At 41.3% G+C, this 17,417-nt stretch overlaps 1 protein-coding gene across 2 annotated transcripts; it reads left to right on the forward strand.

The window, feature by feature from the left end:
- The first annotated feature begins 895 nt into the window (after positions 1-895).
- LOC126190813 (p53 and DNA damage-regulated protein 1) lies at positions 896-13,995 on the forward strand. Of its 2 annotated transcripts, XM_049931377.1 has the most exons (3): positions 896-1,021; positions 2,960-3,196; positions 13,680-13,995. In XM_049931377.1, exons 1-3 carry the CDS (start codon positions 991-993, stop codon positions 13,847-13,849), a joined length of 438 nt encoding a protein of 145 aa, XP_049787334.1. In that variant the 5' UTR covers positions 896-990; the 3' UTR covers positions 13,850-13,995. The 2 variants fall into 2 exon arrangements, 1 of the variants encoding a protein (XP_049787334.1); XR_007538284.1 differs by lacking the exons at positions 896-1,021; positions 13,680-13,995 and adding an exon at positions 1,028-2,163 and having other exon boundaries at positions 2,960-3,096.
- Positions 13,996-17,417: the final 3,422 nt, after the last annotated feature.

Consider the following 17,417-nt stretch of genomic DNA (forward strand, 5'->3'; position numbering starts at 1 on the left):
TGCACTGTCATTTAAATGCAGCGCGTTCGATGTTTTTCCACTCTTCCCCCTCCAGAGCGCAGAAAGCATGGCTGAACGCTTTGGCATTATGACCCAGGCATGGCCCGCGAGCCGAAATCTTGGTCATTCCTGTTGGAAATAGTCTGGCATAAATAAAGGTGTAACATGATATCCCATACAGAGTACGAAAATCAAAATATAATCTTACATACCTACAAGCCAAAGTAGACTCTTTTAATTTTTAATATCATGTTTTTATTGGTTTATTTATTTGAAGAATGCAATTTCGAAAAACATATTCGTTTGGAAAACAGATCAACTACAATGAAGATGCAAGCTCAAGTAAAACCTCCTGTTGCCTTTTGCAATTTTCCGAGCAAATCAACTCCTATCAGTTCCATCTGTTTTTTCTTTTGGACTTATATTCTGTATGTACCCTGTATATGTTTGGTTACCGACTTTCATAAGTTGACATCTGACACGAACGGCTAATTTCTTCCTGATTTCTGGGAAGCTTGTTTTTCTGTTTATTTTGTATGTCAGTACAGGTAAACATTTTAAGAATTAGTTTCAGATAAGTAGATTATCTTCTGGTCGGTGTTCCAGGCGATGCAGATTATCTTAATTTGTACCGTATTATTTGCAAGTAATTGTGATATGTTGAATGTCTTTTTAGAAATTATTCGCTTAGATCTTTGTACGAAATGTCAATTGTTTAATAATTATAGTGTTATCATTAATTATAGACAGGATTCACTCTCTGATAATAACAATAATAATGGTGGTGATGATGATGACAATGACGACGATGATGCATTGGCATTGCGCCACTTTTCAATGCATGAGGTTTGTCGAGCTCGCAGCATCAAGAAAATAGTACCTTTGTTATCTTTCGTCAGAGTGTTCTTTGGTGCGGTTTCTGCAGTGACTGAAAATTTTCAATTTATGTTTTTGGTCTTGTGAAAGACAATTATAGAAAAAATTGCAGGAATGGTTATGTCTGGTGTGAAAGCCGACGGTGGTGAGTTGCGCTGATGTGGATAGCCCCAGTGTTGAATTGGTATTCCTTGTAGCTGTCATGGCTTTGCATCCAAACTGGCAATCTCTTTCTACTGCCGTTTTCCAGTGGAAAACATTTGTAAGAGAGGGAGACTCCTACGTTCCGCGAAAAGGAAAAACTGTTCCTGTTTTAAGCCAGAATCTCACTGGTGACGAAGCTAAGCGGCTGTATGAAGAAATTGTGAAACAAGAACCCGGAAAGTCATCGGTGGGGAATGTAACTTCTGCAGCCACATCTGCGGAAATATGTTTGAATAGTGTGCGGCATGCCGATCTCACTGAAAGCTGTCCCGGGAGCAGCACGCCCTTGGATTTAGACGGAACTACCTGGATCAACAATATAATGAAGGCTGCTCAAAGTAACGACGTTTCCAGCGTTGCGTCGTTATTGAAAGGAAGAGAGAGTAACATAAATACTGTTGATCAGTATGGTTGGACAGTTCTGATGTGCGCTGCTGCCTCAGGATCTCTTGATGTAGTAAAACTGCTCGTTGATAGCGGCGCTGACATCGACGTGAAAGACAGAAGTGGGAATAGTTGTTTGAGTATTGCGAAAAAAATGAAGCATTTTCATGTTGTTACTTACATGAGTTCTAGGCCCATTTCAGAAGAGAAACCAATATCTCATAGAAAAAAGGACGTAGGTACTTTCTACTGTGCTGTTTGTAAACGCAGTTTCAGTGATGAAAAAGAGAAACATCTCACTTCAACTGTTCATCTTTTTAACTCTCACCCTGGTGGGGGCAGAACCTATTATTCTATTCCAGAGAGCAATAGAGGTTTCCAGATTTTGTTGAAAGCTGGTTGGGACAAGGAAAAGGGACTGGGTCCCGAAGGATCTGGTCAAAAGTTTCCTTTAAAAACTGTGTTAAGAAAGGATAGGCAGGGACTCGGTCAGCCTACAAAAATGCCTGCCAGAGTGACACATTTTGACCCATTTTCTACTGAAGCTGTCCGAATAGAGAGAAAATGTAAAGGAAGAAAGAAAAGGGAACTTTTTTCTCAGAAAGAAAAGAGGAAGGAGAGAATGTTACGCAAAATCCTAAGCTAAAAACCTGATAGCGGTTTGTACTCTTATATCGTCTTGAGAACTAGTACTTTGAGGTGAGCAGAAAGTGCTGTCTTAATTAAAACATTCTACTGCACCTACATGTCATGCATTCTACTTATGACTGAGACCTGCATAATTTTGTGCAGATACTTTACATTTGTTGGTGATTAACACTTTCTTGTTGTTGTGTGATGGTAATTGTAAAGATTTGTGTGTACACTGATTATTAAAGGGCCTTGATCTGGACAGATTCTCTCCCTGCTTTTATTCTGTGAATGTGTCAATAGTAATGATAAAGATAGATCTAGTATGTTAACACACTACCTTTACATTGCCAGTATATTAAAAGTTCATTTAGTTTGAAATATCAATATGGCTATTATTATTTAACAATTTTGAAATTAAGACATTATGGTTTGAATTATAAAATACAAAAATTAGTCTCCTTAAATTTGTGAAAAGTGTCATTTTGTTTGTCTATTTTTTATTAATTCAGGCAGTGGTTATTATTTCCACTGGATATAGAGAAACAAATGTGTTAAAATAGTGCATTTGCTATCTGATGTGAAACAAATAATGGGAAGACTGAAGACACTAAAACTGCCACTCTCAGTATTGAAAGTCTTGAATTTGTCTTTCAAGTAGCAGTTTTAGTTTCGATTAACCATTTTTTTGTTATTTTTTGCAAAATATTTTAATTTAGATGCTAGTAGGCCCTACTTGATATTGAGTAAAAGTTGGTTTGCGTTTAACAGAATTTGATTAGCAGAGAGCATTGAAAAATTGAATGTTCATTTTTACAAAATGAATGCTGTGTTTATTAATGTAATAGGCAACATGGCTTTACAGGCTTGGGCCTTTTGGAAAATCCTCAGCACAGTCTGCGACTGTTGAGTGAAATTGAAGAAATTGGAGAAGAAATTCTAAGAGATCGTAATGAAGTTGTAGCTCTGGACCGTAGGCGAAATCAGACCAGAGAAGCTCTCAGAGCTATACAGAAGTCTCCTGCAGATAAAGTTTGGGTGTCAGTTGGATCTCTTTTAATAAAGATCCCAGAGAAGAAAGCCACTGAAATGCTCAAAAGAGGTTAGTTAAAAATTTATTTTTTGCTTTTGCTTAGCTCTGCTTGCAGCCTGTGAAAGTACGACAGCTGAAGACTCTCAAGTCAGTAGTTTATTATGTGTATAGTGTGATGAATGAGATTAGCAGGGTCTTAGGACGATAATCATCATGTGTGTGGATCGCCTCTTAACACTAGATCCGCTTGAACATATTGTATACCTAATGGCAGATGTGGTCATTTTGACTGCTATGTGAAAATTATTATTTTCTTTCACATTATCTTCATTTCAAATATGTGTTTTAGTTTTATAAAACTAAAATAAGAGGAATTATATGTCTCAAATTCAGTAGTTTTTTCTTTTTACTACAAACAATGAGCTTTTAGAAATGTTTTCTCTCATTACCAAACACAATTTTTATTTCAAATTCTTTTAGTAAAGAAGCTGATGTTTTATTGTGTACTCATTATTATAAAATTAATTGCTGTAATATTTTATGTAGTCATGAGATCTGTTTGCCAAATCCACATACCACAACATATTTGTAAAACACTGCCTGATTTTTTCTTCAGTTTATTTGTACTAACTGATGTGAATTACATATCTTTAGCAGGAGGAACTGCGTACGTCCTTAGTTGTGTCCTCCAAACAAGAACCATACATTCACCGTTTGCACTTTTTGTAGATATAACTTGTCTTATTCCTAAACTTCATTTGACATTGTCTCCTCATTTTATTTCCTTTCACAGAGTTTCCACATTTAGCTTCTGTTTCCACCAACTTACTTTTTGAGTCCATGTACCCCATACGAAGCTCCTCTGTTAGCTTCAGGATATAATTTTGAAGAGTGATCGTCATCCCTGTTTGATAGCTGCAGAGTCAAGAATATTATAAAATACATGAACTTGCCATCTTCGAATACCATCTCGAACAGTGTATTTTCTTGCCATTTGATACACCACATCAACGCCATATTTTGTATTGTTCTAGAAATCTCTTGTCTGGAGTGATCCCCCCGCCCCCGTACAGTTTGTAGTTCAACTTCTGAATGCAAAGTGCAATACAGAAGCACATTCTTGTTTCGTTTGCCTTGATATGCAGCAAGAGTGCCACTGGAATGTTTGAAGAGATCTGAGTTGTAAAGATTAGCCTTCACAGCATAAGGGATTTCTCTTCTTGATCATCTAATTGTTCTAATAGTGGTAGTACTATTAGTTCTCAGCTTGTAAAAAAAAAAAGTTGTCGAGTCATGTTTCACCCCTTCTTTTGAAGTGGCTCCATAAACTTCATTTGATTTGATTAACGTGGGAGCTTAGGTCTAACCCACCACTGCCCGCACTGAAACCGAGTTTATTGTGCGGTAACGCTCCCTGTATATCTAGTAAAGCAAGGAGTCTCTTTCAGAGTTTTTTGTGAGACACAATTTCTTCTGGTCTAGTTGTCCCGGAGATTCTCTATCTTTTGCTCTATAGTGCCATGCATTCGAAGATTAAGTGCGATGCAGTTTCTACAACCTCATCACAGATCCTACATTTAGGGTCTTCTTCCATTATACCCATTGTGTGTAGGTGTTTTTAGAAATTCCCTTAGTCTGTCATCAGTTCAGTCATGAGTTTGATCTCTTTCCCTGTTCAGTCCCAGGATTACAGAGCTTCTTTTAAAACGTGGCTTGGACATCATTACCTTACCATGTTTTTGTTTATGGACATTGGTCCAATATTCTACATGCTGCTTCCTAAGCCAGTTCCACAGTTCTAGTTTGATCATAGCCTTGGTTATTGTCAAGACAGGTTCCAGTCCAATAAATGGAGTCGTTGCCCCCACCAGATCAGTCTGTCGGCTTGTTCATTGCCACAGATCCCTGAGTGGCCAGGGACCCACACTAGGTTTACTCTATTGCTTCCCCCTAGCTCCACCAGAGCCCTGTGGCAATCTGCAACAATCTTAGATCTTGTTGCAGGAGCTGCCAATGATTTCAGGGATGCTCTTAATGAGAGGGGCCCATGTTACTTTCTCATCTAAGGTTACCCCTTGATATTTCACTATTCCCTTCTCAGGTAGAGTTTCATCGAAGAGCTTTAGATTCCAACTTGAGTGTTGGATATGTCTCTTCGTAAATGGCACTACAACACTCTTCTTAGGATTAACCCTCAGATCCTGTTTGATGCACCAGTTTTGCACAATGTACAATCCTCTTTGTGCCATATTTCTAACTGTGTCAATAAAGTTGCCAAGTACTACTATGACAAGGTCATCTGCATATCTTTGGCAGAAACATTGTCTGGAATTTAGTTCCTCAGTGAGTTCATTCACCACTAGATTCCACAATAAAGGGGACAGAACTACTACTTGTGGGCAACCTCTAGTGGTGTTAATTACCATCTTTTCATTCATCATGGTATCATCTACCTTCCTTCCGCTAAGCATGGCCCTGGTCCACCTACATATAGTGGTCCCTAGGTGTTACTGAAGGCCCCCTCGATATCCAGGAAGATGCAGAGGGCTATTTCTTGCAAGGGAAGTGCTTTCTCCACCCTCCCAACAAGTTGGTGGAGAGTTGTCTCACATGATTTACCCAGTTGAGATGTGTGTTGGTTTGAATATAGAGGGGCCCTAATTAGCCTCCTCTCCCCAATGTATACGTTGACCAGTTTTTCCAATGTTTTGAGAATGGAGGAGGACAGACTGGTTGGTCTCATATCCTTGGCCTTGGTATGATCAATTGTCCCTGGCTTTGGAATGAAGAGAACTTTCACTGTCCTCCAAGCATTGGGAATGATTCGTACTGCAAGGCTAACGCTGAATAGCCTGCATAGAACTCTTATGAGCTTCTCTCCTGCCCTTTGCAGGAGAGTTGGAAAAATTCCATCTGGGCCAGGTGACATGAACGGTTGGAGATGTTTCCACTGCCTGTTGGATTTTATTGAAGTCCACACACTCCTTGGCTGATTCCCAGTCCTGTCTTCAAGTGCCTGAGAACCATTGTCTCTCTGGGATCTCATTCTGGTCTGTGTTGTCCGGCAGAGCATATTGAAGAAAGTGAGTTTTGAGGAGCAGTTCCAACGTCTCATGTGCTGTCTTTGTATATTCCCCATCTTCTTTCCTCAACATACCTCCTGGATTGGTTGGTACTCTAGTGAGAATTCTGTAAAGTCTGGCTTGAACAGCTGTGCTCTCCACTTCCTCACAGAATGCCTTCCAGGATGCCTTCTTTGCTTGTCTGATTGCAAGGTTGTAATTGACAAGGGTCTCACAATATTTAGCCCCATTGTCCTTTGTCTCTCAATGTTAAACAGTCTCCGTACCTGTTTTCTTTGTGTTTCCAAGTTATTATTCCACCAAGGCACACTCCCATTTGTGCACTTCTTGGTGATTGTGCAGTTGTCCTGATACGAGGTCACTATGGCAGAGGTAACAGCCTCTTCTATTCCTCAAACTCTACTGGATTCCTTATCGAGGTTTTAATTTTCGATAAGCCTAAGTCCAGGTCCCTCTCAGTCTGTTTTCCTGAGATTCCTATAGGTCATGGTCTGTCTGATTCCCATTTCAACCTTGAATGTAATGTACATGTGGTCCCATGAGGATGGCTCTAATGCCACATGCCATTGTTTGACATAGCTGCCCATCATCATGGAACCAAAGGTTATGTCAATTACTTCTTCCCTTCTGCTATTCCCGAATGTAGGTTCATTGCCTCTATTCAGGACCTCCAAGTTGTTAGCTAAAAGAAATTCAAGAAGGTACTCACCTCTACTGTTGGTGTCCCAGCTGCCCACACTAGGTTGTGGGCATTGGTGTCGCATCCCACCAACAGTTGGTCACCTTGCCGATGACAAGCCTCTACCAGTCTCCTCACCTCCAAAGGAGGAGGGGAGCTGTCTTTGTAAGGGAGGCATACTGAGGCCAAAATAGCTTCCCTCATGATACCTTCCTCACATTGCTGCATTTTAATGGTCACTAAGTCCCTGGAGCAGAAATCCATCACCGACATGAAAGAAATTCCATTTCTTACATAGACGCATGTTCTGGAGTTTCTTAGATTCCTAGCTTAAATCAGCTTACCTCCAGTGCCATGAGGCCCGATACACCCTATTTCTTGTATCAGGGCCACACCCACTTCCTGCCTCCCCGCGCAGCAGCTCAGAGCACCAGAGGCCCCTTTACTGCAGATTAATCTGCAGTGCCTCCAGTCTCCGTCTTGCTGCCATCTCTGAGGTCTTTAAGAACCCTGACAGTGACCTGCGAGAAGCCTAAAAACGATTTCAGGTCCACTCACACTATGCCTTCAGGGACTTCTCTCTGACCTGCAACACCAGCATTCGTCCTTCCTGTACAATCTTGTGGTCGATCACTCTTCTGTCGAGACTTTTGGGTTCTGGGCCCTTATTTCCTTGAACAGTCTTAGGAGAGACTTCCTTAAGGATCTTTGGTACCCATATTGACACCTTTGCAGTCTTAAGAAGCTCCCCTGCCATCTTGACCAGCAGCTTCCCATCTTCCCACGGGGATATCATGGGCACCTTGTCCTTAAGCCATTCCAGTGTGCACCCCCTCAAAGACAAAAATGAGGGCACCACGATCTAAATAGACCCTCCTGAAGTTGGGTCCTGGGCCGGTGTCCCCCCCCCCCCCCCCCCCCCCCCCTCCAGTCCTAATATTTTCAAAGAGAGCCATCTGTGCAAATTGCCCCTGCTGCGAGGTAATGGCCACCAGTGGATAGCCTTCCTGGATAACTGCCGTCCAAAAACCCGAGATTACAGTACTGTAGGTCTGTTTCCCTATTTCTTGCCTTTGTTTTTTCTGAACTCACTTATCCAGGGAGGAGGGAGTCTTAGATTCCTCCCTTACCCTCTTGCTACCTGTCTTCAGCATTGTGGATGTATGCTTATACCCTTCAACCTGAGACAGTTTTTTCCTGGGGTCTTAGGTTCAAGTCCCTTTAATTCCCTCCACATAAACTTCATTACTACACTTTCAGGAGGAGTCTGGTCATGTGATCTGTGGTCATCTTTTCCTAAATTGCACAGAAACTTTTGAGTCAACGTCGACAAGATGCCAAAATTTTATACCAAGTTTGTCTGGCTTGTTTCGCTAAGACTGTAAGAATGGACAACTTGTTTTTCTTGGGAAAAGCTGTTCATCAGCAGTCAGATTTTCAGGAATGTAGGTCAAATGGCATTTATCAATAAATTTGTTTCAAACTTTTGATACTAAAGTGAATATCTCTGTCAAATGTTCTGATCTTGTTTTTCTAACGTCAAAGCGCAAAAATCTTACAATTCCTCAAAAGCAGTTTCGTCCCATAGTATCACTGAAGATGGGTGGGCCGCCCCTTTTTAGACCACAGTTCATCACGTTCAGTAGTGTTGGCTCCAAGAACACCACACATGTACAATAAAGCAATAAAAGCCTCCAGTTTGTCCAAACTTACACTCCACAATTCATTTCCTAGAGCACATTTTGCGTCCATTTCCGTACAGTGTTTTATGTCTTTCACTATTGATTCATCAATAAACAGACGCCACGCACTCACTATGCTGGCATCAGAAACATATCGCTTTGAATATGGTGTAGGTCCTCGATTTTCTTTCACAATGTTATAACTTGCCAATCTGCCAGATGTGGTCTTTCCAAACTCTGCTACACTCCACTCTGTGATGCCATCAGTACCCAGCAACATATTACGTGGTCCTGGGAGGCATGTGTTGATTTGTCCCTTCTGATATCTTCTTTTATGTGATACATTTTCTGCTGCTGTAATAGAACAACAGAAAACATCAAATTAGAAGTGTCTGCTCAGAGTAGTTGTCATCTAAATCCTGAATTTTAAATGAAAGTTGAATTTTGACATGTAAATAATGCATTTCATAATTATTAATAATCTGGCTGAACAACTACGTTTTCAGCATAATCTGAATCAGTGCTTCCAGAATGATCGCTTGGTTGACAGTAATCTTCGTCTGCATCTTCTCTTAGGTCTTCTGCATCCCAGTCACATTCTGCTTCAGACTTATCATCTGTAATATCATGTGAGAGAGCGAACCATTCTGCTTCGGTGAGCGACAGAGATCTGCGAGCTGTGATTGCTATGTTGCTACAAGCTAATGAGTGACAATATGACTGGAGACACAGAGACAAACAATGGACATCAGTAAATTAAGAGTTTCATTATTGTGCATATTATTGCTGTTTAGAGAATGATTGTTACAGATTCAGTCTCAACCAGAGGAAGGAGGGCATGCTGTAAGACATTTTATTACAGTAATCAATACCGTGATCAAAATGACCTCTCTTGTGGTTCTAGATACACTTGTTAACAAGTATGGGTGATTCTGACTTTTAATTTGGAAAAGTCACTAAATCTCATTGCAATACGACAAAAACTGCAGTCAAAATAACGTTTTGAAAATGTGTTGCAGTCATTTTGACTGCTCTGGTGGTTCTAGTGTTAAGAATTTGGAGTTGGGAGTTTATCACCTCCCCCTCTCCCCTTATCATTATGGTGAACCCTGCATTTCAGGAAAGGTGCTAAAAGTGTCACCCCATCAATTTTGTACTTGCAGAAACTGCTTGTGCACCATTGACTGGAAATAAAAAAAGTTACTTTGACGGTTCTCTTATTTCTAGGATTGTATGCTTAAAGAAGTGGTAGAAACCAGACTTAAGTAAAACTTGATAAGCAAAGAAAACAGATTTTATATTAGTAAGGTACTGAAACTGTGCTTTGCATGCTAAAGGCACAGTGTGAAGTCGGATGTAAACCCAACAATTAACTAAGCACAGACACATTCTTCGTAACAGCACTGCTCACCTTACGTCCGGGATACCAGTAAGAATATACCTTGGTGGACAAGCTTGGCCACCACCAGATGATTATTTAGTAACAGCCTTGTAAAATAATCATTAATTTAAGTCTTCAAGAACCACTTTCCTACTAAATATTTTGTTTGTGGAAGGGTTTTTAATCATCTTATTGTGGTATAAGATGAACATCAACAGAAGCAAAACGAGGATAATGGAATGCAGTCGAATTAAGTCGGGTGATGCCGTGGGAATTAGATTAGGAAAAGTAGTAAAGGAGTTTTGCTATTTGGGGAGCAAAATAACTGATGATGCTCGAAGTAGAGAGGATATAAAATGTAGACTGGCAATGGCAAGGAAAGCGTTCCTGAAGAAGAGAAATTTGTTAACATTGAGTATTGATTTAAGTGCCAGGAAGTCGTTTCTGAAAGTATTTGTATGGAGTGTAGCCATGTATGGAAGTGAAACGTGGACGATAAATAGTTTAGACAAGAAGAGAATAGAAGCTTTCGAAATGTGGTGTTACAGAAGAATGCTGAAGATTAGATGGGTAGATCACATAACTAATGAGGAGGTATTGAATAGAATTGGGGAGAAGAGGAGCTTGTGGCACAACTTGACGAGAAGAAGGGATCGGTTTGTAGGACATGTTCTGAGACACCGAGGGCTCACCAATTTAGTATTGGAGAGCAGCGTGGAGGGTAAAAATCGTAGAGGGAGACCAATAGATGAATACACTAAGCAGATTCAGAAGGATGTAGGCTGCAATAGGTACTGGGAAATGAAGAAGCTTGCACAGGATAGCTGCATCAAACCAGTCTCAGGACTGAAGACCACAACAATAACTTCACATATACAAATAAGCAGTCACAACAACACATTAGAAGGCCTACAGTTTGAACAAGAAAGAGCAGACTTGTTTTGCTGAGAGTAATGTGTGTAGACTTTAAATACTCCTAATGCAGGAAAACCACCCTGCTTTGCAAACAGAGTGACTTGCCAAGATTTGAGAATGTGTCTGTGCTTTCGGGTCTATTCTTTGTGAGTGTCCTCTCTTGATGATGGCTTAATTGTTAGTGTCAGACTGCAAATTCGAAGGTTGGAGGTTTGGATGTAGATTGCTTTTCTGATTTCATCACTGGCGATGACTGCTCACCACAGAGCACGCATAATGGCCAGAGGTGACAAAAGCCATATGAATGTGAGCGAGGTATGCGTGTTTCTCTACATCTTTAGGAGGATTTCATTTGATAGCTTGTAATACCTAACAGTCTTCTTTCATCTAGCCTGTTGTAGCACTCAATCTGTTTGACATTGTTGTTATTATGTCCCAGATTTTCCATTATTTTTTATGGTGCCTAACTGTCATAGAGCAGTTTCTGAGTCTTGATATTTAGAAATACATCCAATAATGTACATTTGATATTAATAGGTTTTATATTTGAAATTTCATAAGTGTTCAGTCATTTGTAGGATGTTGGTTGTGTGTTACATATAAAGTTGTTAGATTTTATCTTTGAAAATGTAAAGAATTCTTCTATATCTAAAAACAAAGATGATGTAACTTACCAAACGAAAGTGCTGGCATGTTGATAGACACACAAACATACACACAAAATTCAAGCTTTCGCAACCAACGGTTGCTTCATCAGGAAAGAGGGAAGGAGAGGGAAAGACGAAATGATGTGGGTTTTAAGAAAGAGGGTAAGGAGTCATTCCAATCCCGGGAGCGGAAAGACTTACCTTATGGGGGAAAAAGGACAGGTACACACTCGCTCGCGCGCGCGCCCACACACCCACACCCACACCCACACACACACACACACACACACATACCCATCCGCACATACACAGACACAAGCAGACATTTGTAAGGGCAAAGAGTTTGGGCAGAGATGTCAGTCGAGGCGGAAGTACAGAGGCAAAGATGTTGTTGAATGACAGGTGAGGTATGAGTGGCGGTAACTTGAAATTAGCGGAGGTTGAAGCCTGGTGGGTAACGGGAAGAGCCATGGGTACTAGGATGGCCCCCTCGTACGCCAACCTATTTATGGGTCGCTTAGAGGAAGCCTTCTTGGTTACCCAGGCCTGCCAACCCAAAGTTTGGTACAGATTTATTGATGACATCTTCATGATCTGGACTCACAGTGAAGAAGAAATCCAGAATTTCCTCTCCAACCTCAACTCCTTTGGTTCCATCAGATTCACCTGGTCCTACTCCAAATCCCATGCCACTTTCCTTGACGTTGGCCTCTATCTGTCCAATGGCCAGCTTCACATCGTCCGCATCAAACCCACCAACAAGCAACAGTACCTCCATTATGACAGCTGCCACCCATTCCACATCAAACGGTCCTTTCCCTACAGCCTAGGTCTTCGTGGCAAACGAATCTGCTCCAGTCCGGAATCCCTGAACCATTACACCAACAACCTGAATACAGCTTTCGCATCCTGCAAACTACCCTCCCGACCTGGTACAGAAGCAAATAACCAGAGCCACTTCCTCATCCCCTCAAACCCAGAACCTCCCACAGAAGAACCCCAAAAGGCCCCACTTGTGACAGGATACTTTCCGGGACTGTATCAGATTCTGAATGTGTCTCTCCAGCAGGGATACGACTTCCTCAAATCCTGCCCTGAAATGAGATCCATCCTTCATGAAATCCTCCCCACTCCACCAAGAGTGTCTTTCCGCCGTCCACCTAACCTTCGCAACCTCTTAGTTCATCCCTATGAAATCCCCAAACCACCTTCCCTACCCTCTGGCTCCTATCCTTGTAACCGCCCCCGGTGTAAAACCTGCCCCATGCACCCTCCCACCACCATCTACTCCAGTCCTGTAACCCGGAAGGTGTACACGATCAAAGGCAGAGCCACATGTGAAAACACCCAACTGACCTGCCTACACTGTGAAGCTTTCTATGTGGGAATGACCAGCAACAAACTGTCCATTCGCATGAATGGTCACAGGCAGACAGTGTTTGTTGGTAATGAGGATCACCCTGTGGCTAAACATGCCTTGGTGCACGGCCAGCACATCTTGGCACAGTGTTACACTGTCCAGGTTATCTGGATACTTCCCACTAACACCAACCTGTCAGAACTCCGGAGATGGGAACTTGCCCTTCAGTATATCCTCTCTTCCCATTACCCACCAGGCCTCAACCTCCGCTAATTTCAAGTTGCTGCCACTCATACCTCACCTGTCATTCAACAACATCTTTGCCTCTGTACTTCCGCCTCAACTGACATCTCTGCCTAAAATCTTTGCCTTTACAAATGTCTGCTTGTGTCTGTGTGTGTGTGTGTGTGTGTGTGTGTGTGTGTGTGTGTGTGTGTGCACGCGCGCGCGCGCTAGTGTATACCTGTCCTTTTTTCCCCATAAGGTAAGTCTTTCCACTCCCGGGATTGGAATGACTCCTTACCCTCTCCCTTAAAACCCACATCCTTTCGTCTTTCCCTCTCATTCCCTCTTTCCTGATGAAGCAACCGTTGTTGCGAAAGCTTAAATTTTGTGTGTATGTTTGTGTTTGTTTGTGTGTCTATCAACATGCCAGCGCTTTTGTTTGGTAAGTTACATCATCTTTGTTTTTAGATATATTTTTCCCATGTGGAATGTTTCCCTCTTTATATTCATATCATTAAAGAATTCTTCTGCTTCACAAATATCCAATTTTAGTCTGTATTACATTTGTTTTGTTTTTCAGATCAGATTCAAGTTGATGTTGAAATCAACAAAATGCGCAGTGAACTGAAACTTAAAGTGAATAAACTGCGTGACATGGAACACCAAGCTCCAGTACCTGGTCTCATGCTAAATGCACTGACATCTTCAGAAATGGGTGCTATAAAAACTGCAATGGGTTTCAGTAACTGAAAATTTCAAGCCGTGGTTCATTGATATTAAAGAAAAGCAATTGTCAATATTGATTGATATGTAAGAAATTTTACACTCTCTGAGTTTTGTATTGTATACAACCCAGGAATAAATATTAAATGAGTTCTGGTGAGGATGTGTTAACATTGGTTTTGTTATCTTTTAATAGTAATCACTTTTGTGGCTATTATGTATTATCCCCAGTCACATTTGTGTCCTGTGGGAAGCTGCATTTATGTACAGAATTTTACTTTCAGTGATATCCCTATAGTATGCATTCTCCACTCTCGGTGTTCTTCTGTGCTTGCTGAACTTATTTTAATATGCAGTGTGTATGAGCAGGAGACTTGCCAGTGTGTCACCCTATGAGAGTTCTGGCCTTTTTTGCCTTCTAATGATGCTCATGAACACACAGCATTGCTATTGCTTATCACAGGTAGATGCCTAAAATGTACAATTGTACCTGAGGGTTTGGTACTACTTCAGTGTTTGGGAAGACCATATTCCCATTACCCAAGAAAACCTACCATGGTGAGCTGTCATGTTCAGATGCTCCACTGAAAACTAGTCTGTATGTGAGGAGTTTTATTCAGTGATGCCCTCACTGTAGTGTTAAAAGTTTTATCTTGTGTTTATTCTTCTGTCAACCATATCCTAGTTACAGTGGCACAGCAAGCCAATCGTAATGCACTCAGAAAAAACTATGCCCACTCATTATTCTTAACCGCAAATAATACTCTCCTGTAAGAGCATCTCAGTACGACAGCCCACAGTGTCAAGCACAGTTAAAATGCACTCTCAAATTTGCTAATGAGAGAGCACCACAGCATGTCTGCACCTGAAGACTCACTCCGAAAAACCTTCCCAAACTACCACAGAAAACTGCTCACTACAAAACACCCCCCCCCCCCCCCCCCAAATCTCCTCACCCTCTCCCCATCTACCAGAGCACAGCTCACCATTCATCATCAACTTCCAATGGCTTGCCATGATTCCTTTACCATACTACATATTCACAAGTGTGTGTTTATTCTTCTTCTTATTTTTCCTGGACTTCATCCTGTACCTCCACATGGTGGATATGCTAATTATTGCTTGCCCCTCCAGTTGCGCACCTGCCCCCTCTTTCCCAGGAGAGAATTTGTGTACTCCCAACTGTCTTGTTCAAATTTTATCTGTTATGAAAGTGTGAGCACACTTTTTCCCTCTAAATGTTTGTGAATCATGTAACTGAACTGGGATGTGGGTACCATCCCAGCATTCACATAATTAGATGTGGGGAAAGCACCTAAAACCCAACTGGATAATACCAGCTCACACATTAATACTGAAACAATGTTTGAAATCCATGGGAACGTGTGGCATGAGGTTTTCCCTCATCCCAAATGTGGCTCTTGGCTTTATCAGACTGTCATTTGTGAAATTTGATTCATCTATGAAAAGAATGACCAGAGGAGAGTCTGGAACGTCAACCCAATGGTGTAGGAACCATTTGCAGTAATCGGCATGTGGGGCAAAATTATCTACACTCGCCTGAAGTAGCTGTTCGTGGAGAACTCGCCACTGCTGCTCTGGGGTACAGCCACAGGACCTACTATGTTGCGGATACCTGTCAACAGACTCTGACCGACCACTTGGATGATGTCCTCGTCCACATCAGCAGTGCGGTATATCTGGCCACAACACAATTGACCCTGTTTGTCTTGAAGGTGCCAGTTTCTTGAAGCCATTGTTGCAATCTTGCTAAAATGGCCTGTAACGAGCATTCACAACCCAGAAATCATTTGAGATACAGGTGACGTGCTAATCAACTATTTCATCCAGTTTCACCACAGATGAGCAACACGTCGGTTTATTTGGAAGACTGTGTAATCTGCTACTCTTTAATGCGTTGTCTTTCTCAGTTATTGAGTGGTAGCTGATGTACTTGTGCTTCAGTTGTTTGGGTTGTTCTCTGATGACTCGTGACATGCCACCGAATTTTTTTTTTTTTTATTTTTTTTAATTTTTTTTACGGCTGTCCTTAGTGCTCTTTAAGACACCTATAACTGTGTAATAGAAATACTGAGTTCCATGTATTTGTGATTTATGTTAACATTAATGGACATATAATTATTTAACTCCTTACTATTCACGGAACTTCACTTAAAAAGTAGAGTTGTTTTTGCTAGCTACCACTTCTTAAATATAAATTTGTCCTTGGAATAGGAGGAGTTGACCAGCTGTCATTCTAAAGGTCGATGTTAGCAAAGATACCTCAAACCCAGTCCCACCTAAAACTTTACAAAGGTTTTTCACCCAAGATAACTTGAACAAGCTAAATGCCCTCCTTAGTAAAGAAAAGTGGACAGAGCTGTACACAGCCAATGATGTAAACATGAAATTCAACATATTTCTTGACAAAATGATCCACCACTATGAAGAGGCCTTTCCACAAAACCAGTAAGAATAAATAAGAAGAAGAGAAACAAGAGTTGGGTTACACCAGCAATAAAAATCTCTTGCAACCATAAAAGAATACTCCACGTTATGTAAACAAAGTAGTGACTCCCCCCAACTAACAGAATACTATAAAAACTACACATGTATCCTAAGAAGAGTGATAAGACAAGCAAAAAGAATGCAAAATGATGAGTACAATAAAGTAAAAGCAATGTGGAATATCATAAGAAGGGAAAGGGGGAGGGGGGGGGGGGGGGGAGAATGAAATCTTCACACATGAACATATAAATCAAACTCAACAAGGATTCTATATCTAATCCCGAAGTTGTGGTGAACTTTTTCAAAAATTTCTTTATGGGCATTGCTGAAAAATTGTTCAAAAGTAATCGTAACACAAATTACCAACCAGCAAACCAAAAATATCACACATGTGCAGAGTCCACTTTCATTACCAAAGTCTACATCTACATCTACATTTATACTCCGCAAGCCACCCAACGGTGTGTGGCGGAGGGCACTTTACGTGCCACTGTCATTATCTCCCTTTCCTGTTCCAGTCGCGTATGGTTCGCGGGAAGAACGACTGTCTGAAAGCCTCTGTGCGCGCTCTAATCTCTCTAATTTTACATTCGTGATCTCCTCAGGAGGTATAAGTAGGGGGAAGCAATATATTCGATACCTCATCCAGAAACGCACCCTCTCGAAATCTGGCGAGCAAGCTACACCGCGATGCAGAGCGCCTCTCTTGCAGAGTCTGCCACTTGAGTTTGTTAAACATCTCCGTAACGCTATCACGGTTACCAAATAACCCTGTGACGAAACGCGCCGCTCTTCTTTGGATCTTCTCTATCTCCTCCGTCAACCCGATCTGGTACGGATCCCACACTGATGAGCAATACTCAAGTATAGGTCGAACGAGTGTTTTGTAAGCCACCTCCTTTGTTGATGGACTACATTTTCTAAGGACTCTCCCAATGAATCTCAACCTGGTACCCGCCTTACCAACAATTAATTTTATATGATCATTCCACTTCAAATCGTTCCGCACGCATACTCCCAGATATTTTACAGAAGTAACTGCTACCAGTGTTTGTTCCGCTATCATATAATCATACAATAAAGGATC

This window comes from Schistocerca cancellata, chromosome 6 (assembly GCF_023864275.1).
Source record: "Schistocerca cancellata isolate TAMUIC-IGC-003103 chromosome 6, iqSchCanc2.1, whole genome shotgun sequence".
Lineage (NCBI taxonomy): Eukaryota > Metazoa > Arthropoda > Insecta > Orthoptera > Acrididae > Schistocerca > Schistocerca cancellata.

Coding starts and splice junctions, on each gene's coding strand:
- LOC126190813 (XM_049931377.1), top strand. CDS start 991: ATGGTTATGTCTGGTGTGAAAGCCGACGGTG. Junction 1,022..2,959: donor TGGTGTGAAAGCCGACGGTG/GTGAGTTGCGCT, acceptor ATGGCTTTACAG/GCTTGGGCCTTTTGGAAAAT. Junction 3,197..13,679: donor CACTGAAATGCTCAAAAGAG/GTTAGTTAAAAA, acceptor TTTGTTTTTCAG/ATCAGATTCAAGTTGATGTT.